The sequence below is a fragment of the Vanessa tameamea genome, chromosome 14, assembly GCF_037043105.1.
Source record: "Vanessa tameamea isolate UH-Manoa-2023 chromosome 14, ilVanTame1 primary haplotype, whole genome shotgun sequence".
Taxonomy (NCBI): domain Eukaryota; kingdom Metazoa; phylum Arthropoda; class Insecta; order Lepidoptera; family Nymphalidae; genus Vanessa; species Vanessa tameamea.
Genome location: NC_087322.1, coordinates 6934679 through 6959843, shown reverse-complemented (window position 1 = coordinate 6959843; position 25165 = coordinate 6934679). Strand labels below are relative to the sequence as shown.

General features: G+C 31.2%; 2 protein-coding genes across 2 annotated transcripts; both read right to left on the bottom strand.

Moving 5' to 3' along the window:
- Positions 1 to 1759: 1759 nt before the first annotated feature.
- LOC113398623 (pancreatic lipase-related protein 2-like) lies at positions 1760 to 4639 on the bottom strand. The gene is made up of 6 exons (XM_026637461.2): positions 4574 to 4639; positions 4054 to 4231; positions 3719 to 3867; positions 2935 to 3180; positions 2100 to 2436; positions 1760 to 1864 (listed from the first exon to the last, which is right to left on the bottom strand). The coding sequence occupies exons 1-6, from the start codon at positions 4602 to 4604 to the stop codon at positions 1819 to 1821; spliced, it is 987 nt and encodes a 328-aa protein (XP_026493246.2). The 5' UTR covers positions 4605 to 4639; the 3' UTR covers positions 1760 to 1818.
- Positions 4640 to 19913: 15274 nt separating this feature from the next.
- Positions 19914 to 21279, bottom strand: LOC113398728 (uncharacterized). The gene is made up of 2 exons (XM_064216929.1): positions 20889 to 21279; positions 19914 to 20692 (listed from the first exon to the last, which is right to left on the bottom strand). Exons 1-2 carry the CDS (start codon positions 20947 to 20949, stop codon positions 20013 to 20015), a joined length of 741 nt encoding a protein of 246 aa, XP_064072999.1. The 5' UTR covers positions 20950 to 21279; the 3' UTR covers positions 19914 to 20012.
- Between the last annotated feature and the right edge of the window lie 3886 nt (positions 21280 to 25165).

Genomic DNA, 25165 nt, shown 5'->3' with positions numbered 1-25165 from the left:
TTTTGATTTTACAAAAGAGAGCTATCCGGTCTTTTAAAATCTTAAGCTACAGACTCCCTTCGAGATATTTTTAACAAAGTAAGAATAGTTACAGTTACGTCGTTAGGTCACCATATGTTTACAACAATAGCATGATCAATGACATTGATCACTTTTTTAGAGTCTGTGGTAATCATCGTATGAACACGAAATGTACGGATAAGCTAATAACGCCAAGTTTCCGAGTCCGCAAAGTCAATAAATCCTACTGGGGTAACTTTAATGATTCATAAATTCAAATCATTCGTTAAAAAAAATACAAATAAGGCATCTTTTCAATACAAAATTATATAGATGATCAAAAGCGTGGAGCTAATACGTGTTGACTATACAGGATATTTTATATAAATTTAATTTAAATAGAAGAACTACTGAGTTTATTGTCGGTTCTTCTCAGTAGAATCTACGTTCCGAACCGGTGGTAGATTTACATTTAATACGATTCTGTAAAAGGATAATCCAAAAGTGTTTTTCAAAGCCCACTTGAATAAAGTACTATATATTTTGATTTTGATTAGAAACTTTTTTCGAGGTAAACCTAAGTTTTCATCAATGACCTTCATAATAGTTATTAACATGGTTTCAGAGCTATTAATCGTATGGAACAAACTCCTGTTCCTTAATTATAATACCCAAATAATTAAAACGTGTATTGATAACAAATACATATTTAATATCTAAGAAAATTCTTCTCTAAACAGCAACAGAAGGAAGAACAAGTCGTAGTTGCTGAAATATACCCATTTTAATTACGATTTTAACTAAGCTTGGAAATGCATGTAGGTATGTGTTTCAATTATATTTACAAAAATATAACTTCTAATGTCTTCTAATATTTCAGGATCCTTGTATTTATGCATTTTAATTTTTTTTATTCCACCATTAATTTTAACTTTCTGATCAGATTTGGATGCAAGGGTATCATTATAATCCTTACATTATCCTGATACAAGCTATAATACGGCTGGCGTAGTTTTGAAATTATTCTTGAATAATCTCAATTCGCTCGTTGGAGAGAATTCTTTTTAAACGTACTCAATGATTATGATTATTTTTTCAGAGGAAAGCCGAAGGGTATCAATAAATTAAAATAATATTGTGTACTACTGTACGACGGCCATAACGATTTAGTACCATCCCAGCAACTTCTAGTTTGTCACAATGTATAAAATAATGTAGAGTTATTTTTTTTATTAATCATAAGAAGTATTTTTTTTTCATTTAACATAATTATGCAGATTAGCAAATAGATCATCTGGTGATATGAGATCCCCACCGCTCATAGACATTGGTGCTGTAACCATCCCTTCTCGCCACCAACCTTGGGAACTAAAGTGGTATATCCCTAGTGCCTGTATTTACTGACACACTCAATCTTTAAACTTTAACACAGCAATACAAGGTATTACTGTTTGTCGAAATATGCGATGGGCAGGCGGTACCCCCACTTGTAAATCGTTTTTACTATGGCTCAACTGTATACTTTTAACTTTTATGGCTGAACAGTACTACTCTGTATTGTTGTGTTTATTTAATAGCATTGCCCTACCACCAAGTTTTTTCAATATCTGTAGATTACATTACGACTAATGACGGCCTCTGTATTATAGAACTTTTTAAATTATTGACCTGTTTCGATGTGACTTCAATAATGAAAAGTAGCTTAAAGATAACCAAAAGAAGGCAATCATTGCAATGGGAGCAAAATAATTACGAAATATTTAATTTTAAATGAATTTTGCTTTATTTACATACATGATAATAAGATCGTTATAATGTTTAGAAGGGGTATCTTCTCTGTGTATTCAATCGGTACAATCCAGTTCTGTAACAAAAACAATTTATGAAATAAAAATGATAATTAAATGAAAATAATTGAAAATAAATACATGCTTTGACAAATCCAAAAAATAAGAATTAGTTTTTAATTTAAATCTGAATAATTTTTTATCTTGTGTTTCTCGATACTAATGCACTTATCGATTTAACAAACGAACAGATTGAATAGATTGATACGATAAGCACTGTATGAAATAATTATATTTAAATAAATATCATACCCGCTCTTATTTAAGATGTCATTTCCCATACGTAAGCTGGCGCCGGTACAGATATTAGTAGACACTTGCAACATGTTTGAGCACCGTCTTCCAACGAGGTGATCGTGGGTCACAGTTGCTGCAAATAGTTCCCATGCACGGTTGTGGTCACACAAGCTCGTGATACAACCTGGCTGAGAGTTACCGCCGTTAGGGAAAAAGTCAGCATTAGCAACTGCTGATCCGATACCAAGGCCAATAGCTCCCCCATCCGTGTGAATAGCTTCTACGTAAACACCATCCGATGGGCGGAGACGATTTGAATTCAGATTCCACAGAGGGCCAGCAGGGTCCAAACCTTAAAATGAATATTTTGTAATGAATTATTTTGTTTAATACTATAATTAAATATGAGTTGTTTACTATTAATATTAAAAGTATTATCTCTAAGCACTAACAAAATATTTTCTATCAAACCACATTGGAGCAGCGTGGTGGAATAAAATCCAAACTTTCTCTTCAAACAGAGTGGAGGCTTTAGCCCAGTAGTGGGATATTTACAGTCTTTGTATTACTTTACGTATTTTATTTTTATTTTTAAAGTTGTAGAAAATTATATATACAATATCAAAAATTAATTAAGAATTTTAACGATAAATTGAACGCCTAACGATGTAAAAGTCGTAGGTTCGATTCTGACCTTGTGCTATTGTCATCCCCTTTCTTTATACAAGCTTCAAGCTCAGCCGGAATAAAAATAAGAGTATTAATATTGCCGTGAAAACAGCGTTGTTATAAAATTTTTCTTCAACTTGTAATGAAGAAGTCGTTAAACTGATATATATTTTTTTATTACCTGTTACACGCGCTGCTCTTCCACCAAGTTCTCTCCCAGCATTGCCAACAATATGAGCACCCAAACTAAAACCAACGAGGTGCATTGTCCCCAGTGAAGCTCCCGTTGTTCTGCTAAGGAAGTTTAAGAACTGGCCCAATCCACGACCAACAGCAGGGACTCCAGCAACAGCGGTAGGATAAGTGGAGAGAGCGAGTCTTCTCCAGTCCATTACAATAACATTAACGTCACTTTTGCGAAGGTAAGCTGAAACCATAGATTATATTCAAATCATTAAATAGTTTAAACACTCATTAAACTCGATTATTCTCTTTTCCTAATTGGTAGGTAGTAGTAGTAGTAGTAGACTGACAAATGGGTCACCAGATGGTAAGTGCAGATTTCCGCCCAAAGACACAGGAGCTTTTAAAAATATTAACAATTCACACTGGCTCACTCACCACTCTAACCGGAACACAATTTTACTAAGTAGTGCTGTTGAATAATTGTTAGCGATGGGCGGTACTTGGTACCACGGACGGGCTTACATAAATCCCTTAACCTAATAATATTTTATACTAGGAGATAATAAACAAAATATAATATAATAAGATAGCAAAAACACTATTTGAAAACTAATTTCATGTACTCGTAAAGGGAACACAAAAGTTGAATAAATATTGATATTGTAATAAAATATAATAAACGATAAATATTAAATTTTGAACTAAAATAAGTTCACACTGGAAAACAGAATAGGGATCAAATTAAATGAGATGTACAGATGTCGACACAATGAACGTACCGTCCCTGATAACAGGGTTGATATTCGTGTTTTGATTACTGAGCCAGCCGTGAACGACGACCACAGTTGGTACCCTGGCGTTGAAGTTCGATGACGTGATGCTGCCTGCATTATTGATGCGTAGTGTCTGAGCGTTTGAGGGGTTGCGTCTTAAAAGAACGAAAACATAGTGATGTTTGTATACTAGTAAAAATTATTACCTAAAAAATTCATTGTTATTAGGCATTTGAGTATTAATTAGGAATTTTAACAGGTACCGAAAATCATAGCTATGGGACATTTACAGAATTTAAGATTTTTTTAATACGATTCAATAAGAGTTCATTCTAGAGTACCTGGTGTAAAGCAAGTACTGATTGTTAGCAGGATTTCTGAAGACATCCTCCAATACGTTCATATCAGGCTCTTCTTCCAAATCAACTTTATGCAAGACGCCATCGCCATCAGGAAAATCAATGAAACGCGGGTATTTGCGCTCAACATTTTCCAGCGGTACCGCGATGACGGCGGACACTAAAAATAATATAATTAGAATGACATAAAGTCTTTTTGACTACTCATTACGGAATTTATGCGATGAAATCTGAAGGAGCTAACTGTGCATCCAATATTATAGTGCATGAGGGTATGCGTCAACATAGATGCATTCAAGGCAGTTAACATATTTACGCGAATTTGTTGTGTTATCTACCTCGTCGCCTTTGGTATAGAACACGATATTAGTATTGTAAATAAGTATACATTTAATTCTAATATAAAATATATGACAACTTAGATGATGAATGACTTTTAAAGAATTAGGTATTAGGAATTTAGGTATTTGATGTATTTCAAATGAAAAAAAAAAACACGAACCCGCTACAAGCAAACAAAACAATGTCTTCATTATTATGGACCAATTAAGACTTAGGCGAATATTCAATAGAAATAACCATTTATATACCCAGATTAAGCATATCAATAATAATTTAGATTTGTATCACAGTTTAACAATCATAAATTTGCATCAAATTCAATGATTAAAAATAAGTATTAATCTAAAATCATGCAATAAACAATTAATAATTTTTTTACATAAATCAATTAAAAAACTAAGATAATGTTTTTAAACATCGCCCTCTTTATCTAACCAACTGGAAAAAAGACTGAAATTGCCTTCATGAAAAATATCAAAGAGATTTAAAGAAAACGTCATTAGCAACAAGCCTGTGAAAGTAGAACATTAAGTTTGATTAAACGTGGTTCTACATCTCCGGGAACTATAATATAAAAACTATTATGGCGCGAGCATAAAAGTTATTCCCTCAAATTACATAGACGGTCGTCTTAACCCGCTAAACTGGGATGTGTTCAGGAGTTTTTGTCGGATTTCAGCTGAGGAGAAGTCCGAAATCTGTTGTATTAGTGAAGCAATTTGTCCAGGGCCCGCCCGTACCGCGAACTTTTCTAATCTAAACTGTTGGCCGGTCGCCTTCAATCTTCGGGAAAACTCGTTGGCTACCCACTCACACTACTGTCGCCCGCTATCGATAAAACGACGATTTCTTGAATTCCACGTCAAAGCGTCTCTGTAAAAGATTTTAAAAGAGACACATCGTTTTCATCTGTAAAAGTATGTCTCTCTTTGTAAAGTTATTTTTCTATGACAAAGTTATGAAGTATAACTAAAATGACGACCAAATGAAAATTTAAACAAATTCTTCTTTTATTTTATGGCTGTTTCACAGGCGCGTTACTTTAGTATTACCCATGTGTAAAACGACCAGTTTTCATGGATACATTTTGACAAAATTTCATTGTGTGATATTTATAAATAATATACTTTCTTAAAGTAAGCTCTTAAATACTTTAAATGATCGTGTTTTAAGATAAAATAGCATGTCAAATGCGATAACTTGACATGTGTTTCGGAATACATGTATAGTCTACCGAAAAAACCCGTCAGTATATATTTGCACTTTTTCTCAAATTAAATACATAACCATATATATAGAATACATCGATAATACAGTATGCATTAAAACGTTTATTTCCTGAACAAATCAAGTAAAACTCTTTTATCATCGACATAATATATAATTGTATCTATTGTGTTTTTTCGAGTTAATACCCGAGAAATAATGTATCGTCTTTGTGAAGTCGGTAACTTTACTTCCCATGTTATCTCTGATTGTAATCTCTATAATGCCGTCTTGACCGATTTTGACGATTGTGGTGTGGACCTTTCTAAAGTGTGAATAGTCAATCATCACATTATAGTTCACAATGCGTGTGCACAAATACAAATGCTTCGACTTTTGGTTGCTGAGTATAGTAACTGATAAACCGAAATTACAAAAAATACAACACTACCGGAAAGACTTCAGACAGAGGACCTTTACGTGATGTCCGAGGAACAGAAATGTACACAATACCTATTTTCAAACTCCGAACTGCTTCTGAGAAATTATCGACGGAATACCCAAAATCTTTTTAATGGCCCGAACGGGCTTTGTACCGAGGACCTTGGGATCTGCGGCCTTATAAGTTAACCATTAGATAAACGAGGCAGTGCTGCTAGATAATATATTGTATGCTATTGATGTGATCATAATATTGGGCCGCAACTGAACGCATTCCTACTTTGTTAAAATTATGTAACAATAAATTATGTTAACAACAAATACAAATTAAATTAATTCTTATTAAATGTTCATGCGTGTTTTACTTTGTTTGATTTAAAATGATAACTCGGATTAGCAACCTTATCTGCCCGAACGATATCCACATAACGTTTTATCGGTTCGATAGGACTTTTTCTGATTGATTATTGGAAATGAATTATGTCATTAAAACTGTACAATAATCAGTATTCTAAATTAAATTTCAATAATAATTATACGTAGCCCAAAATATTTGCTATTTATAGTATAAACCGGCGTTGATAATATTATTATATAACTTCTAAGATGTGTTGAATATGTTACATTTTTAAATGCACTAGAAATTTAGTTCCTAATATAAATCACTTAGGTACGTAATTACATGAAAAAGTTTGTAGTTGAACAACTAACCTATTTACACCGTGAATAAAATTCACAGTATTCCTGACACAAGTGAACTGGAATTTTATTGCAAGCTGCGGGTTCGCTCTTTGATCCTCGCCAAGAATCTAACTTTTTTGTTTTCTAGTTTTGTTATACTTTGAATATTCACGTTAAGAGTAAATGCAAGGACCGCGTTCTAACTTCAAATTAGCAAGTCGTTAATGAGTGTTTTTCGAAGCATCCTTTTCAGGTTAAAGAACTTTATTACTCATAAAGAACCTTACAGTTCACTTTACAATGAGCAATACGTATAACTTATAAATAAAGTTTGTTTTAGTGGTTGAATCTATGACAGTATTCACATTGACCGAAAAAAGAAAAGAAAAAATAAAAAAATAATGTAAAAATTTAAATTTCAACAACATTAAATTTGTGTTTTAAATATGTGAATGATATTTACTTATTTTATTAACATATATTTTCGCTTATAATTTTTTTAGTTTCTTTTTAAAATTAGTTATACTTGTACACGCTCTTGTACTATTCGGCAAACTATTATATAATTTTACCCCGTTATACAGAACGCTTCTACTACCGTATTTAGTTCTAGGATTATAAAGATGTATTTTGTGTTTATTTCTTAAGCTGTGTGTATAAGTTTTATTATTTAGTAGTAATTCCGTATGAGTTTGATGAAGCTCAGCTTCATTTTTTTATAAATGTACATATGTTGTTTGTGTATGTCTGTTTTAAATTAAAAAAAAATGTTTCTTTGTATAGTATGGGCGTGTGTGTCAGTCTATCGCAGTTAAAAAGTACTTTGATAACTTTGTTTTGTGCTATTTGGAGAGGTTTAAAACTAGTTTTTGGAGCGCCACCCCAGACTTCTATTAGATAGTCAAGGTTGGATTTAACAAGTGCATTGTACACCATTAATCGCGTTTTGTATGGTACACAGAAGGCCATTTTGCGTAATGAGCTAATTAACTATATTCTTTTTTTTTTATTTTGGTATTTTGAGGTTTCCATGATAATTTATTGTCTAGAATTAAACCTAAGTATTTCTCCTGTTCAGATTTAGAGAGTATGTCGTTGTTTATAGTTAGAGGTGGATAGTCGGAAATTTTCTTGTTATTAGCTCTGAATATCATATGTGTTGTTTTTTTGGTGTTAATAGTTAATAAGTGGCACTGGCACCAGGTGTTATATTTATTTAGATCTCGTTGAGCAATTTCTACTAATTCTTTTATATTTCGACCAAAATAAAAAAAGCAAGTATCGTCAGCATACAAGGTGATATGTCCCGATAAGCCAATTTTATTAACATTATTAATATAAATTAAAAATAACAAGGGACCCAACACTGACCCCTGCGGTATTCCGCAGGTAATACTTTTATTTGTACTTGAAAATTTTCCTATTTTTACTATTTGTGATCTATTGCTAAGATATGATTTAAATAAATTAAGGGCTGATCCAGATATTCCTATGTTCTTTAATTTAGCAAGAGTAGTGAGTGGCTTATCGTGTCAAATGCTTTTTTCATGTCTATAAATATTCCTAAGCATATGTTTTTGTTATCTATTTCTGTGCTTATTTTAGTAACAAGGTCAATTACAGCAGATAAGGTACTAGATTTTTCACGAAAGCCATATAGTCGTTCGTCTAAAAATTGCAACTTGTGTAAGTGTTGGTTTAGTCGCTTGTAGATAACCTTTTCGAATATTTTTGACAGTACCGGTAATACTGAAATTGGACGATAATTTTCAGAATCTGTTTTAGAACCAGACTTGTAAATTGCGCCATACATTTATTTATACACTGTGTAAGGTTATTAGCAATGAGATATTTTAAACATATAATAGTTTTAACATTAATGCCATCAATGCCTATACTACAGTCTACGTCAAAACACTTTATTATGGTGATAATTTCTTGTTCTGAGCATAAATCAAAATTAGCAAGTTTATATTGAGGTTATTGGTCTACATAAGTTAAAGTGTTGTATATTTCGTCTGGGTGATTACGTTGTATTTTACTAGCGAGTTCAGCACCTATTAGAGCAAAAGTACTATTAAATGCTTCACAAATTTCATTCCCGTTCGTTAAAGCTATCGAATTTATTACGAGTCTAGGAGGTTGTGGATTAGATTTAATTTTGTTATCAGCTAATTTGTAAATTAATTCAAAAATCTTGTTTGGGTCATTGTTACAGGAATTCAATAATTTACTGTAATAATCTCGTTTGGTTTCCTTTATCAATATACTCACTTGCTTGCTTTCTATTTTAAACCGATCTTGCAGGTCCTTCTTATTTGGGTCTTCTTTCATTAATTTCCATAAAATGTTTCTTCTGTTCATTAAATCAATAATTTTATTGTTTATCCAGTCTTTTTGTGGTAAATTTAGAAATTTTACTTTGGTAATTTTGTGTGCTTCTATCTGTTCTTTCAACTGATTTTCAAAGGTACAGTAATTACAAGTTTCGATTGTATCTTTCATCTTCTTAATACATCTTTGCAACGCAGTGTAGTCAATCATTTCGTACGTAATTCGTTGAATATTTTTATGATTGTATTTCTTTAATTCGAGATAAATTTGCTTGTGGTCAGACAGCGGATTATCAATTATCGAAAGATGGAAATGGCTATTCTGAAGGTTGGAGCATACATGGTCTAAAATAGTACTAGTTGTTGCCGTTTCTCTGGTACAGTATTGTTCCTCTATCTTATTTATTATAGCCCGTTGTATTTAACATATCTACATATGTATAGTGTTTTATCTCTCGTGTTACATAATAAATCAATATTCAAATCGCCAAATACAACTCCTCGCTTACGACGTTCTAACTGCGATGAATATTTTTCAATAAATTTATCTAAATTATTTTTTCCAGGGTTGTAAATTGCGCCGACACATAATGCATATTTTATTTTATATATCTATAAGTAGTGAACTCCATCATCTTGTAATTCCTCTGTAATATAATACTGAAGACTTTCGTGAATATAAATCGATACTCCTCCGCCTTTTTTAGTTGAGCGATAATTATGTATGTGCGAATAGTTAGGCAAGCAGTACGAATTTGCATCACTTTCATTTCTGATCCAGGTTTCAGTTAAAACAATCAAGTGAGTTACTCGGTTTGTAGATTTTAGTAAACATTTAAGCTCTTCGAATTTTCCCGATTTACGAATGCTGCGTATATTTGCATAGAAAAATAAAAGTGATGATGTGGAGGTACGTATGTCACAGTAATTGTTGAACAAAGAATAAGCTAAGGGTTCATGCGATGATGTCGAGGCTCGATGGAGTTTTTTATCCGTTTGTTTACCATTTTAGGTATTCCTTTTATGTATTTAATGGTCAAATTAGTTTCTCCGTTCTTTTCACGGAGTGATAGTTCATCTTTAAGGGATTGCATATACTTTATTTGCGTAGGCGTCTGATCAGATTACAAGCGAATGTAACTATTTTTAATGTTACGTTTGCGCAATAACTTTTTTGAAATTTCCGCCGACGTGAAACATACTTTAAGATTACGATTTTTTCCAGGCGTGTATCGTCCTAATCTTATTATTTTGGTAGGAGTTGGGCAATCATTAAGAATTGATTGAATATGTCGTATAATTTGATCTCGGTCATGTAAACGTCTTTGTTCCGAATTATCACTATCTAATTCCGGTATACGCGCAACAATAATATTTTTTTGTCGTTCCGATCGCTCTTGAAACTCGTAGATAGCGTTTTCATTAACTAGCGGTAGCGATTTTTGTATAGCTTGAGTACAGTTTCATAGTACTCGATTTGTTTTGACTTGGTTTTGAAGTTGTTGTAAATCGGTTTCAAGATCTTTAATACGATTCTGCATATGAGTTTGAGATTGTTTTAGTTCAGTAATTTCAGAACGTAAAGATTTGTTTTCTTTTAAAATAATATCCATTGTTGTCTTTATTGATTCTACATCTGTCTTAATATCTTTTAATTCAGTTTTATTAGTTGTTCTAAATTCTTATTTTGATTCTCAGTGATTTCAGTAAAACATTTCATTATCTCGTTACGAAATTTCGAAAATTGGGTTTTTAAATCTATATCTACATCTTGCAATCGTCTTTTCCTAGTGTTTATAAATGCTACTTCTCGAGAAATAGATGTTAAATCTGGATTTAATCCGCCTACGCTTCCGCTATCGCGGATCGGTGAAGGCTGTACACTCATTATTAAAAGTGATTAGCAACTGCACGCTTTGCGCTTTGCACAAGTGAAGTAAAAATATATATTTGTCTTTTTTACCCCAGGGGGTGAGGAGAGCTGGATCGTCCGCGTAAGGCACGCCGTATGATTATTTCGGTTCTTAGTCTCACAATAATCATTGTCAACTTTGAAATATGAACTTTTGGTGCAAGAATTTACGGCACACTTCCAATTGCACTATCTATTTAATTTTATTATATTTTAAGTATTGTAAACAGGAAACACGTCCACTCAGATCGACCACTGTCAACTTCGAAATTATAGTCCAAGTTAATCCTGTTCTCGGTGGATATCAACCTTTTTGTAAACTCAAAACCCCGGTCTTAACGAGGATTTTCTTAGTTCCAAGATATTCTTCAAGCGTCTGCAGAAATATCTCTCAGTTTATTATTTTGTTCCTATTAATAATTCTCTACTATTTTTTCATTTTTTGTTTTTTTACTTTATAAAATGGAAGGACGTCATTAGTTTTACCAGAAAATATAATAAGTACATTGTTTAATCAGTTTCTTTAATTGTGTACGTGTGTGCGTGCCCAATTATACTTTTATGCGAAGATTATATTTTTTTCTTATATAACGATTAGGCTGAATCATGTATTTATAGTAATCAGTTACTATATATCAAACGCGAGTATCGAAGAAGCTTCTAGAAGCCGAAACTGTACCAAAGAACTTAAAATTTCGTTAATAATGTTTACTACACATTGTGTACCACATCCAAAAGAAAAACGGCAATAGAATCAGCTTTCATTATTAAAATCATTTTTATTGTGAACTTTTATTGTATAAAAATAAAAGCAAGATGACATTTTAACGAAAAGTAACAATAGATTTTAGTCCTTTTATTTAGACTAATAGCTATCTGATTGTATACACGACATATTTTTTTTGTTATTGTGAATATTAATTCAATGTAACCTACTGCATTTCACAAAACATATTATCATTTAAAAATTAAATAAAACTAATAAGTTACTATATGATATTTTCGTGTAATCTACACTGAGTGCAAACTAATAGCTGTGTGTAAAAGAAACGCCATCAATCTCTATATGAGACAGCAACTGTCTTGATATGTTTTGAGGGATGATTCGCGAGCGAGAAATTAGTGCGAGTATGGTGACTTTTGAGCAATATTTAAAAAATATTGATTCCAAAAAAAATAAATAAAACAATTCTTTTAAATATTTAAAATATACTTCATTTAAATATGCTCCTCTTATTACAAACAGTTTCGAAACAAATTTTCATCACCTGTAGATTCTACAGAAACGAACCGGCAAAGAACCTCGGTTGTTACTTTCAAACAATAAGTTTTAGATTATATTTTGTATGTATAAATAGGTAAATTTGTATGGTTGAAGTATCGCTTGTTTATTTATTTTCTATTACAAATTCATATTTATTAGTTATTATTTTTATTTAATTCCTTAACGACTTTCGACAAAAAAAAACATAATATAATTAAGATAAAATTGTTGTTTGATAACAATGTACTAGTGATTTATAAAGTTTGTTATCGTGTTCATTTTTGATAAAAATTAAAAAATCAAGAAATATTTTGCCGTTAATTTGAACTGGAAATCAGATCTTTTGACAGCCTCCCTTTAAACAACTCAATTTCAGGAATATATAACTTTTTAAAATGAAAAACGTAACTTGAACTTACGAAATAGATGCTGGCTTTTACTGGTTCTCTTTTTTCGAACCGGTGGTACATGTTAGAGAATTGAAGAGAACCAAAATTGTATGTGTAAAAGATAAATCTCGTGAGAACCTCTTATAACACCACAGGGAGAATAAGAGGCACCATTACAAAGTTTTATTTGATTGTTTGTTTTATTTTATCAACAATTAACAATAATAAAATACAAACATTTGCGATATTTTTTGGTATATTACAGAATAGTTTTTTAATATTTTTAGGTCTCTAAAAGTGATTGTAACGTATGATAAACGAGTTGTTAGCAAGAATAACGTTTTTGTATCGAATATCGGTTAGACTTTATTTTTAAATATTAATTTTAATATTATTATTTTTTTATTTGTAAGGAATGGTTAACATTTCTTACAGTGGTAACGTCTATGGGTGGTGTGACCACTTACCATCGGGTAGCTACTTTGTCCGTACCTATCTGCCTATTACATAAAAGAGGTATGATGTATTTTATATCTTACCTTTGAAATTATAATTAATGAATGAATAAAATATTTATGCCACGTTATGTTGATATATATAATTAGAAATTTAAAAACTTGAATAAGTGATCAAAACAACGTTAACGAAATGTTCCAAGTGGTAACCAGGTGATAACTTAATTATATTATTTCACGAAGAATCCTCACTTTAGGCTCCAAAAAGTTTCTTAATATAAACTTCGCTCTGAAACATCTTGAGTTACAATTAACAAGTATCTTTTATTAATTTGATTAAGATGTTATTTCATAAAGGTGGGACTTTTCAATTATTAAACATAGCTTTACAATTATAATTAATATATATAAATTTATTATTTTAAGCACTAATATTTTTGCCTTTAATTTCGTATTATTTATTTTAGGCGTAATAATAAAGTCTTCAAATCTAATGGTTACGATGATTATCTCTTGATCGACGTGCACTGGAGATATTGTAGAACTCATTTGTACACGCAAACAGTGATGCACTCTCAGTATCAGATGGGATGGCTCTGCGGAACTCAAAATACCCTAAAATTTTACGTTGCATTTCTAAATAGTTCTTGTTAAATATAAACCAGTCTTACAAAATTTGACATTTAGAAAATATTGTTTCTAAATGTCAAATTTGAATTTCATGAGTAAACTCCTCGAATGGATACAGCAATACCCTGCGTATATCATATTTAACTTTTTCTTTAAATGAAAGTTCCGCAGTGCTAGTTTTTTGTAAAAGACCAACTGAATTGGTACAATCCACTTAGTGGCTCACCATCCTTCTATTAATATTATTTGTTGTTTTGTTTCAGTGTACAAGCATAAGATTTATAAAATTTTAGTTTATTTGTTTCCATATGATATAACGTATGTCTAGAACAAAAAAAAAATCCGTATTTCGAAATACATATAAAATCTTAAAACTTCCTAAAAACATGAATCAATAAAATGAACATATTTCTCTTTGAAAAAATGTTCGTATAAATCATATCTATAAAAAACATACAAATACACATAGCAAATGAAATCACATATCTGTGTAGTATCATCAAATATCAGAGCGATCATATAATAAAAAGCAATAAAGGAAACGAGTATCGTAACAGATGCTCCAGCAATAATGACACGGAAAATATCCTTGTTTGTAACAGTCCTTCAGATAGGATCATATTTTTGTTACGTCGAAATTCATTTGTTCTTCCATCCTACCGATACCACATTACAGGAAAAAAATGTTTCTTTTTTTTTTAAGCGCCCATTATTACACTAAGATTGATTTGTATCAAAGTATTTTTAGATTTGACTTGTTGATGTAAAACACGCGTTGCCATGCGCGAATGTCGAAACGACTGTGCGACTGTTTAATAATTTCGATGTTTCACATCTGCTAGGCGTCCTGGGACGTCTCATATTTTTTTCAAACTACGACTGTTTCCGAGGAAATACTAATATTCCATTTTTCCTTGAAGTACCCACATACACATACTTGTGAATATTGTGACAGGTGTATAATAATAGCCAGTAATTGTGCCACTGGGATCAGGCAACTTCTTTTGAGAAGGTGTGGAGCTCATCACACGCTGCTTCAATGCGGTTTGGCAATAAATACATCTTCAGTGGCATCTTGTGGTTCGGCTGAGCTCGACTCAATGGTCAATTTTATTCTTGTCCTGTCGGATATCTCATAAATACACAGATCAGTGCGTGCAATTCCATCTGCCGTCTTCCTCACGGCTGTCGAGTATACCTTGATATGCTTACTTGATTCACCCAAAAAGCCTATGAATACGTTTTGTCTTGTAGAGTCCTTTGAACAGCTTATCTCAAGGGATCATTTTTTATATTAAAAGTATAGCATTAATTCTAACTCAGAACAGAAAGGTTATAGGAAACAATAATTACTTTAAAAAAAACATTTCATACTGACATATTAAATTAATAAATAACAATTATATTTTGCACCGTCATATTCTGAATGTCTCAATGCTCACAAACGTCATAAACAAGGTATTAATTACGCCAAAAGACCCAAGGTAATTAATCTATCAAAACTACAAAACATAAGGCAGGATCATTAATTTGAGCCAAGTGCGAGTCTCATACCCAACGCTAATCTGTCACAGGTGTCGTCAACATCCCACATGACTTCAGTCGCTAATTGTACTTTGTTTATGTAAACAAATTAATGTTGCGTAATCATTTCTCTCACCTGCTTTGACTCTGTCATCGACAATATCTTTTTACAAAATACAAATATTCTTTTGAAGAAAAATATACTTTGAATGTGATATGATATGAATAGTGTATAATAATTTGATAAATTATTTTGATTTTTGACAATTAGTTCCAGTCCACAGGTTCGTCCATGTATGAAGTGTTTGATAGTGCTTTCTTAACGCCATACTATTTGCAATCGAAAAATACTATCTTACAAATATATCTATATTAAATTAACTTCACTATTTTTGTATAGGTCTATAACATATTGTCATTTTACACAATTTAATTTAAAGTTACTACTGGTTTTGGTTTCGGTTTAGTAGCTAGACATTTCCGACATCTTTAATACATAGCTGTGATAATAATTTCGGTGTATTTCTCGTATTACGTTTTAACAGGCCTTATTTGTCAAGGTTGTTTTAACATTAAATTTAGTATAAGGACATTCAGCACATAAAAATTTAACGGTGCTTTTCTAGATTTGAACCCGTACCATTCGATTACTATTCCCGGGTTCTTCATCTTGACATGTAACGAAGATAAATTCTAATAATATACAATAAATAAATATATTAATCTTTCTCGGAAAATAAGCAAACATTATATTGAACTTTGATTAATCGGATTAGCAACTTAGTGAAAAACAAAAAAAACAAAGTTGTAATCAATTTGTTACATTTTTTTTAAATAGGAATATTATTAGGCCTTTTATGAGGTAATCGCGTTAATGGCCAAAATATTAAAATTAAATAATTATACTTTCTATGTAAGTATTCAATTGATTTCTGTCTAATTTAGTTAATGAAACTCTTTGTTATTCAAACTTTTCTTCTTTACTGTCCTATCCATTCAACGTTAATTCTAGTGCTCTTCCGACATATTTATTGAACATTTTTTTTATGATATAGGTTAGCGGACAAGCACATGGGTAAGTAGTCACCACAGCTCATAGACAATGGCGCTGTGAGAAATATGAATCATTCCTTTCATCGCCAATATACCAGCAATCTTAGGAACTAAGATGTTGTATCCTTTATTCCTTACACTGGCTCATCTTTCTAACTGGAACACAACAATACTGAGTAATGATGTTTGGTGGTAGAATAGTGGGAACCTACCCAGACGGGATAGAGCTCCCACCAAGTAAACATAGAGGAAATATGTGTGTACAGTTTTGCTGCAGCAATTATAGTTTTAATAACTTTTTTGAATATAATAATCTCCATTGCGATATAAATGTGATCAGACTTGTCACAGCCACCCCAACACTCTGCATTAAATTCGCTGTTTATCGCTTTTTCATGCAAGCAATTAATGTTATGTAAAATTAGAAATTGCCTCAATGCTAATTAAACTTGCGTAAATATGCTTTAATATTACCGAATAGAATAATTAATTATTGGATTGGATATACTTTATGCAATTATGTATTGTGATGGATGAATTATATAAATAACTAATTATAATTTTCTAATAAAACCAAAAACATTTCCATTTTTTTTTCTTCGAATTTAAATAAAAACAATCGGGAAGTAAACAAAGAAGATTTTTCCAAATCACTTAAGATATAATTTCTGTGGTAAAAAAAAAAACATAAAGAAAAAAAAATTGAATTTATATTATAATCTTCTATTGAAGTGGTTAATAAAGAGTTAGTACGGAGCTCGTTTCTGGTCCGATTTTAATCTTGCATTTTATTTAATTTAATGAATCTACTTGTAAAAGCCTTCTGGACTAAATTTGATTTTTTGTTTTTTTTTATCGAATATTGGTAAAATCATTTTTTTTTTCGTTTGACATACATAAAAAACATTAATAAAATTATAAAATGCTACAAATAAATGACTATAGATCCGAGCTAGTAAAATGTAGTCTATTAAGTATCCTAGAACTACTTTTTTTATTCTCATAGTACAATTTCAATCGTATGTAAAACTGTTAGCAGGCGCACTTTGGGGGAGTTCCCTCTTGTAGTTAATGTATCGTAGTTTTGTTACGTGTTTTTTCTTATATTATACTTATTATTTTTTTTGTGTTTCTAAATTATATTGCATATTTTTTTGTAAATATTATTTACTTTAAGCTTAATTTAAGCTTACTTTAATGAACTAATTAAGTAAACATTAGAATGTAGATGTCACATTCAAGATCTGGTTTCACCGTAAGCAGTCTTTGCTGTAACTTTTATTTAATTTAAAAAAAAATATTCAATATTCCTAACGATATCAGTACAATACGTTTGTTCAAACTATATGTTTAAAAATAATTAAATCCTGTTAGGAGAGACTTGAATTACTTCGTGCCTCGCGCTGTATTGTTAGTGCGATCGAAGGCGGGCACTCTTTCGTTTGTCTAACGTTAACATCATTATATAATGAATATTTTTTGTTCATTTAACTAAAATCACTGTTTGAAAATTAATAATTTTAATAAATTATCATAATTTTAATTATAATGATATATTAGTTATTATATGATATATATATATTTCATTTCTATATAGATTCTTGTTGGGTATTATATCTAGGTTTTATTTTATCTTGACACTTAAGTAACTCAAGTATAATTGATTTTCAGAATTCTCCTTTTTTCTTGTAGTTCTATATAAAAGGCAAGTAATGAAAGGAAGGAAAAGTAATGAGTTTATTTGTTTCAAACAATTTGCTTTAACTAAAATGGATTAAATAAATACCTTTTAATATCATAAAATAAAATAAATAGACCAATGAAATAAATAATAATTATATAAAACCTAACAAATATCGTTAAAAACCTATATTTTAAAATAAATAATAAATAAAAAACATGAATACCAATAGTTTTTTAAATAAATATCAGCATGTAATTAGAAATTATCACACACAACTAAGAAAAAAACATTTTATAATTATATATCATTTACATATATTTACTAAAATTTATTATTTACAAAACAGAATACCAACTATAATAATAATAAATATTGGACAACATCACATACATTACTCTGATCCCAATTTAAGTAGCTAAAGCACTTGTGTTATGAAAAATCAGAAGTAACGACGGTACCACAAACACCCAGTTCCAAGACAACGTAGAAAACTAATGAACTTTTTCTAAATCGACTCGGCCGGGAATCGAACCCGGGACCTCGGGGTGGCATACCTATGAAAACCGGTGTACACACTACTCGACCATGGAGGTCGTCATATAACGATTAATACACCATATATAGTGTAATAAACATATTTATCAAAATCAATATAATTGATATGGTTTTTATTGATATTACTCATCACTAAAAATCGAGAATCGCCAACAAAACTCTTAGAGTTTATAAGAAAAATGTTGACCTATTTACCCAGATATAATGACCCTTTAGCGCAGCAGAAAACAAAACGAACAATCGGTTTCTCGACGCAATTACCGAAGCCATTACACCATTAATTTGATGCTTTTAAAAGAGTTCGTAATAAAGCTTGGGAAAATACTATCGGAACTCGTTAGTGACTCTTTACCAAAAAACTTTTTCGGCTGAATGTGGGCAACCGAAATGCTGATAACGGGAAACTTGACGCACTACGTGATCCTTTTGACGGAACTTTTTCATTGTACCCGCACTTTCTCAGCGCTTCATTCGTTTTCATTTCGACTGTCTATCGAATGCTACACAAAGTACTTGGAGGGTTCAATGGGTATGTGCTCTATACACTGACGGCGGTCCTAAAAGGAGTCCTAAATGGAGCTTCATTTTGTAATCATCGCATTATTTAAATAAATTAGCTTTTACGGACAGAGATGACAATAGGATTGTCATCTCTGTCTGCTTATTGTCAAATATTCCATTGATCTTTAAATAATCAAATAATATATTGTTTTAATTTTCTATAATCTCTGCAAGAATATCAACATCAGTCATGATGTTGAAATGAATATAAAGCAAAACATTTAATTAACAGTCTTACTTGACAATTCTGAACGGAAATAGCCAAAAATAGCTTTTTCAATAATATATATTTTTTTAAATAATTTTCTTACTGCTGTATTAAGATATATATTCATTAAAATATTTTATCTTAACTACAGTTGACATCTCCTGTTTTTATTATTCATATTTAAAAAAGATTTAGCACCAGATATGAAACGAATAATAATTTATTACAATATTGACAGTAATTATCGATAATATAAGCACGTATTATTTCTAGAAGTATTCGGATTAATTAAATAATGATAAGGCAGAAGATTTTTCAACCAATATAAATGAAAAATTAACTATAAACAATTCAAATTATTGTGTATATTTTTTAGACATAGTTGTAAACATTAATTTAATAAGTAATTTCGATTTTCAAACGGAGCTATATAAATTATCTGTATGTATAAATAGATTGTTTTTTATAAGGAATGGTTAGTATTTACCTAAGAATATTATTAACATCTAAATGCTTGTAAGGTATTTCTATTTAATTAAATAAATAATAAATAAGTTATTGGTACAAATTATATTAGTTCTTTTACTGTTGCCAATATTTTTTTACTGTTTTATCTATTTCTAACTTTTAAATAAATATGAGAAACCAATAAAAGATTCGAAGCTGTATTGGTTGCTCGTTTATTTATAGGTCTATCATTAGGCTAGTATATTTCTTCTATTGAAGGCATTATTTGTTCAGGAGCTTGTGAATCGTCGATTTGACGTTTCCTAAATACGGGTGCAATTACAGTCGTTTTCTCATTCTTTTTACTTTGTTCTCTTTTACTTTTCTTATTCTTATTTATTTTCGTCTTTGATTCATTCAAAATTAAATCAGCTTCTGGCGTTTCACATGGAAACGATTTTTTAACGCTATACACTTGACATGTCATTGTGTTATTCGTTTGTTGGTCTAATAACACGTGCTTATTTGTTTCTATTATCTTTAGAGCAAATATTCGTTCATTATCATTATATTTGATAATTGTTACGGATTTATTTTTTGATTTGGATTTTTTTATTTTCTTATCAATTTTTCTTTGTGCGCTTGCATTTGTTTTCCTCTTATTGCGTTTATTTATTTCTTGATCAACTAGTTCACTGTGAAATTGTTCGTTTTTTAATAAGTCGATTTGATTTTGTACTTTGTGAGATTTGATTGCTCGTTCCATACAATTATGACATCTTTTGCAAGTCGCATCCAAAAAGACAGATTTAAGGTCACTCACTTTATTCATTGAAGAAGGCACTTGTACGGATATCACGTGATCTTTATCCATTGAGGGCGTTCTCTTTAAAATGACAGTCTTATTTAATCCAGTAGACATAATACTTTTTTTACCTAGAACATCAAACACGTCATTTATATAAATATAAAGAAAAACAGTCTATTAGGTTACTCATAAAGAAATATTTAAAAGGACTAACATTTAATGAGCTAACGAAATGGTAAAGCGTAAAGTGTCAAAACATTTTAATTAAGCCCTCTCGGAATGTAAGAAATTTAAAATTAAATCAACGTAAAGGATCTCTCTCACCTAACGCTTGCGGCACGAGCGTTGCTAGTGCACATAACAACAGAGAACTCATTAGTTCCATTTGCACGGTCCTCGCTCAGAAGGTGTCTTCACTGTAGCTGACAATCTCCTTACAACAGTACACTAACAAGCTTCGTTACAGCACTGCGGAGTTTTACAAAACGCACACTATGTTGCTCAAGCCTGCGCCGTCTTGCCGTCTCGACTGCCGCTTCAACCCCCGTTAAATGTTCACAAGAGCCCCTCAGTTTATCTCCGAGGACTCTCGCGTTTATTACAAAACAATTTTTCCCTTCTGCGACCCGTCTTTCCGAGAAACTTTATTAAATAATACTAATTTGAAAGTTTTTATTCGAGATATTCTTCTAGGTTTAGATCTCGGAACAATGTCGTTCCAGGACGTGAGATGGGACTTATATGATCTTGAGTTGTAGCATTCAGCACGTATGCGCTTAATGTTTACTCAAGTCAAGGTGTTTACATGAGGGTAGCCATTCGACAATCGAATGTTTGACTTCCTCCAGCCTCGACTTCGAGCTATTGTAATCGTGTTTATATGTTTATGTTACGTGATCGATAACAGGACAGGTGCATCCGTGTAACAATACAACGTCTTTACACAGGAAAACAAGTCATAAGTGAAATATATATAAAATATCCAACATACAAATAATATAGTAAAGATACGAGCCTAAAAGACCAAAGCCTTGTTAGTATCATTATATGAATTTAATAGATACATATATTCAACTGCGTGTAGCGCCAATGAAATTATCATAAAATATTTCGTGGAAATGGAGCGTAGCAAAAAAGCGGACTTACTTCTTTTTCGTAAGTTATCTCGTTACTCATAAAGATGTGACTTTTATGACAGAATCGGACTTTTAGGTCATTTGTTTGGAAGGTAAGAATTTGCCATTTTCATTTTCGTATAAGAAAGAAATACTTTTACTTTAGTAAATTTATAAAAACACGCCTTGAATAACATTGAATCTTTCAATAAAATATTATCATATAACAAGTCTACCGTTTACGTGTTTATTTTATAGCAGTATAGAGAGTTATTGTGCAAATTTACATTTTTCATAGCGCCCTGCAACTGATACTGTCAATGCGTACGCAATAAAATTGTGAAAAATAGGTCTAAACTTTGGCATTAGGCCGGCAGTTTCACACTCAAAATAACGTAATTGATGACTTGCATCACTTAAATAAAAGACATTTATTTGTTACGAAATGAAAAGGTTACCATTAATTTCACAACAAATTTGTTAAATTTGTAAAATTAGAGCCGATATGGCCCAGTGGTAGTAGGTAGTAGAACGCGTGCATCTTAACCGATGATTTCGGGTTCAAACCCAGGCAAGCACCACTGAATTTTCATGTGCTTAATTTGTGTTTATAATTCATCTCGTACTCGGCGGTGAAGGAAAACATCGTGAGGAAACCTGCATGTGTCTAATTTCAACGAAATTCTGCCACATGTGTATTCCACCAAACCGCATTGGAGCAGCGTGGTGGAATATGCTCCAAACCTTCTCCTCAAAGGGAGAGGAGGCCTTTAGCCCAGCAGTGGGAAATTTACAGGCTGCTAATGCTAATGCTTGTTAAATTAGTGACAAATATAGCAGACATTATAGCTGATATCGAAACTATGAAAACCTCATGACAGGGTTATTAGTGTAGGTGTTTTTGTAATATAGTATTCAAATATTATTTGGTTTTCTTTAGTAGATATAAAAAAACAGAAATCTTCGAAATTGTGCAACTAATTTAATTGTAATTATAATATTTATAAACATATTATGTATGTACTAGTACCGAAAACATACTATGATATTTGTATTCATTTTAAAGAGTTGAGTAACTTTTTTTGAAATAAGTAGTATTTTTTAATCTAAATCAAAATCTGAGAAAAGCATTTCTTCTATATCTATTTCTTTTTTTTTTTGAACACTTATCACGCAAAAACCACTGAATATTTTGAGCTGAAGTTGTCTCATTATATTGAGCGTGTTTCAGAGAAGGTTTTTGCAAAACATTACGATACAATATAATTCAAAGTATAATGTAGCCATAGGAACTCGTGGCTGTGCCTAATAGTAGACTATACAGAAAATAACTGAAACAAACCAAATACCACCTTGATCGAGACAATTCAGTGCACAAACGTTTAGATACTAGGTTAACCTGTATTGTCAGTTTTTGCGGCTTATCTGATTGATATCAAATCCATATTTTTTATTCAATATAGAAGCATTACATTCCTCTATCGGTTTATAAAAAAAGCCCATCTGCAGATATCACCCATTCATTATATCCAACGGGTATCATAAGGATATATAATTTTTTTTTTAATATGACGTCCTTCATACCGGTTTCGATTTCGGTAACCATTATTGTAAATATCAAACTGCACAGGATACATGATACTGCACAAGTGCAAATACCATTGCAATATGTGCACTATCCCTTTCATCGCCCTCATATTCCGCCGGAATGACAATCCTTTACCACAGAAAGTTCAACTGCAACACCAACACTAACCACGACCTACTTCCAAACTCCGCGCCATTTTTAGTATATTAAACAGATTAATAACTTAGAATTATATTGAAGTATTTCTCTAAACTATAATGTTATTAATAAATGTAAACGAATAAATGTTTTTGGACATAATTAGACCATACATGTAGAACGGCTTGGTCACCTTTTCAGCTATTAAGGCGGAGGATTAAGAATCTTACTTCACCGTTAATTGAATGCTGGTTGAATATAAATACATCAATTTTAACTAATGTCTATGTATATATGCTGAACTATCTCGTGTCAAATACTATGAATTAAACTTTTGCAAATAATTAATTTAGAAAAAAAAAGGACTTTAAATATATATTTATACCATACTGCTGGATACTAATGAATTAAATTTAAACACGAAGGACGTTTCTGTAAAAGGATATTATAAACCTCACATTCCTGGACAAGTTTCTCGAGACGTGTAATTTATTATTAAAAGCATCCGCTGTTTAATCGCGTAGCGCGTATACCTAGATTCTGACATAATTCTGTTAGACAGTCTAGAATCATATAAGTTAACTAGATTGTTGCATTAACATAAAAACAATCTATTTTAATTATATAACGTTCTTTCGTTTATTTCAAGCGGTAGTTTTTATTTGTTAGAAGTTTTTCCGATTCACGCCTTGACTAAATCCTGTTTATCAATTCAGGACAGATGATTTTCAGATTATGTATATAATATTTCTATGACGCATATTTTAGGGATAATATTAGAATTCTAATAGTTTTATTATGTCAAGTCAATTCGAGAGATAATTATTATAGGTGAGATTGCTTTCTGGGTGGGAATATATTAGGCTAAGTTTGAAGCTATAACTAACTGAGTAACTAAGATTGTTATAGATCTTGAAAATGTCAACACGAAAGTATGTATCAAATATAATTTTCCAAAGGGATATAACATCGGGTACAGGGTTAGCCATTATCTTATAACTACATATATAAAAATCAATTATTGCTCGTTAGTTTCGCTAAAACTCAAAAATAGTTTGACCGATTTGAATAGCTTTCATTTTGCTTTGTTCGCTTTATTACATCGTGGATTTAAAATATTTACAAAAATTCGAAAACCCAAAAGAACAGTTTTTTGTATCGTCAGTTTCTATTATTATGTAGTAATGATTAAAGTTGAAAGTAATGTCCTGTAAATGTCCCACTGCTAGGCTAAGTCTCCTACGTTTGAGAAGAAGGCTTAAACTCATTCCACCACGCTGCTCCAATACATTGGTGGATTCCCAATGAAATTAGACACATGCACACGATGTTTTCCTTCTACCGCCGACTACAAGATGAATTATAAACATAAATAAAGCACATGAAAATCGATCTATTAACAAACTATTGACTATCGCGTTCCATTTGAATATATAATTGATTCAATTAAAAATATAAATATAATGTAAAATTGATATCATATATTAATAAACTATTAAACATTCAATACAACGTTAAAGAGATAATTTAGAATAAAAACAACCTCTTTGCACGCAAAATAACACTTCGTTTTTATATTATAGAATACTGTATATCGAGGCCACAAAGAGAGCTCGTTTTCTGTGCACGTGTGTAAAAATACAGTCTATTAAATTAAATAAATTTCCCCAGGCCAAACTACGCGTTCCCAGCGGCTTGAACTCATTTCGCTTATCGGTCGCTTTGATGCCTACCCGTTATCTGCCAACATGAATGAATGC

Excerpts from the sequence above, each read along its gene's own strand:
- LOC113398623 (XM_026637461.2), bottom strand. The coding sequence starts at position 4,604 with ATGAAGACATTGTTTTGTTTGCTTGTAGCGG. Across the intron at positions 3,868-4,053 it reads CAGTACTTGCTTTACACCAG|ACGCAACCCCTCAAACGCTC; the intron begins GTACTCTAGAAT and ends CGTTCTTTTAAG. Across the intron at positions 3,181-3,718 it reads CAACCCTGTTATCAGGGACG|CTTACCTTCGCAAAAGTGAC; the intron begins GTACGTTCATTG and ends CTATGGTTTCAG.
- LOC113398728 (XM_064216929.1), bottom strand. The coding sequence starts at position 20,949 with ATGGAACTAATGAGTTCTCTGTTGTTATGTGCACTAGCAACGCTCGTG. Across the intron at positions 20,693-20,888 it reads GCTCGTGCCGCAAGCGTTAG|GTAAAAAAAGTATTATGTCT; the intron begins GTGAGAGAGATC and ends TTGATGTTCTAG.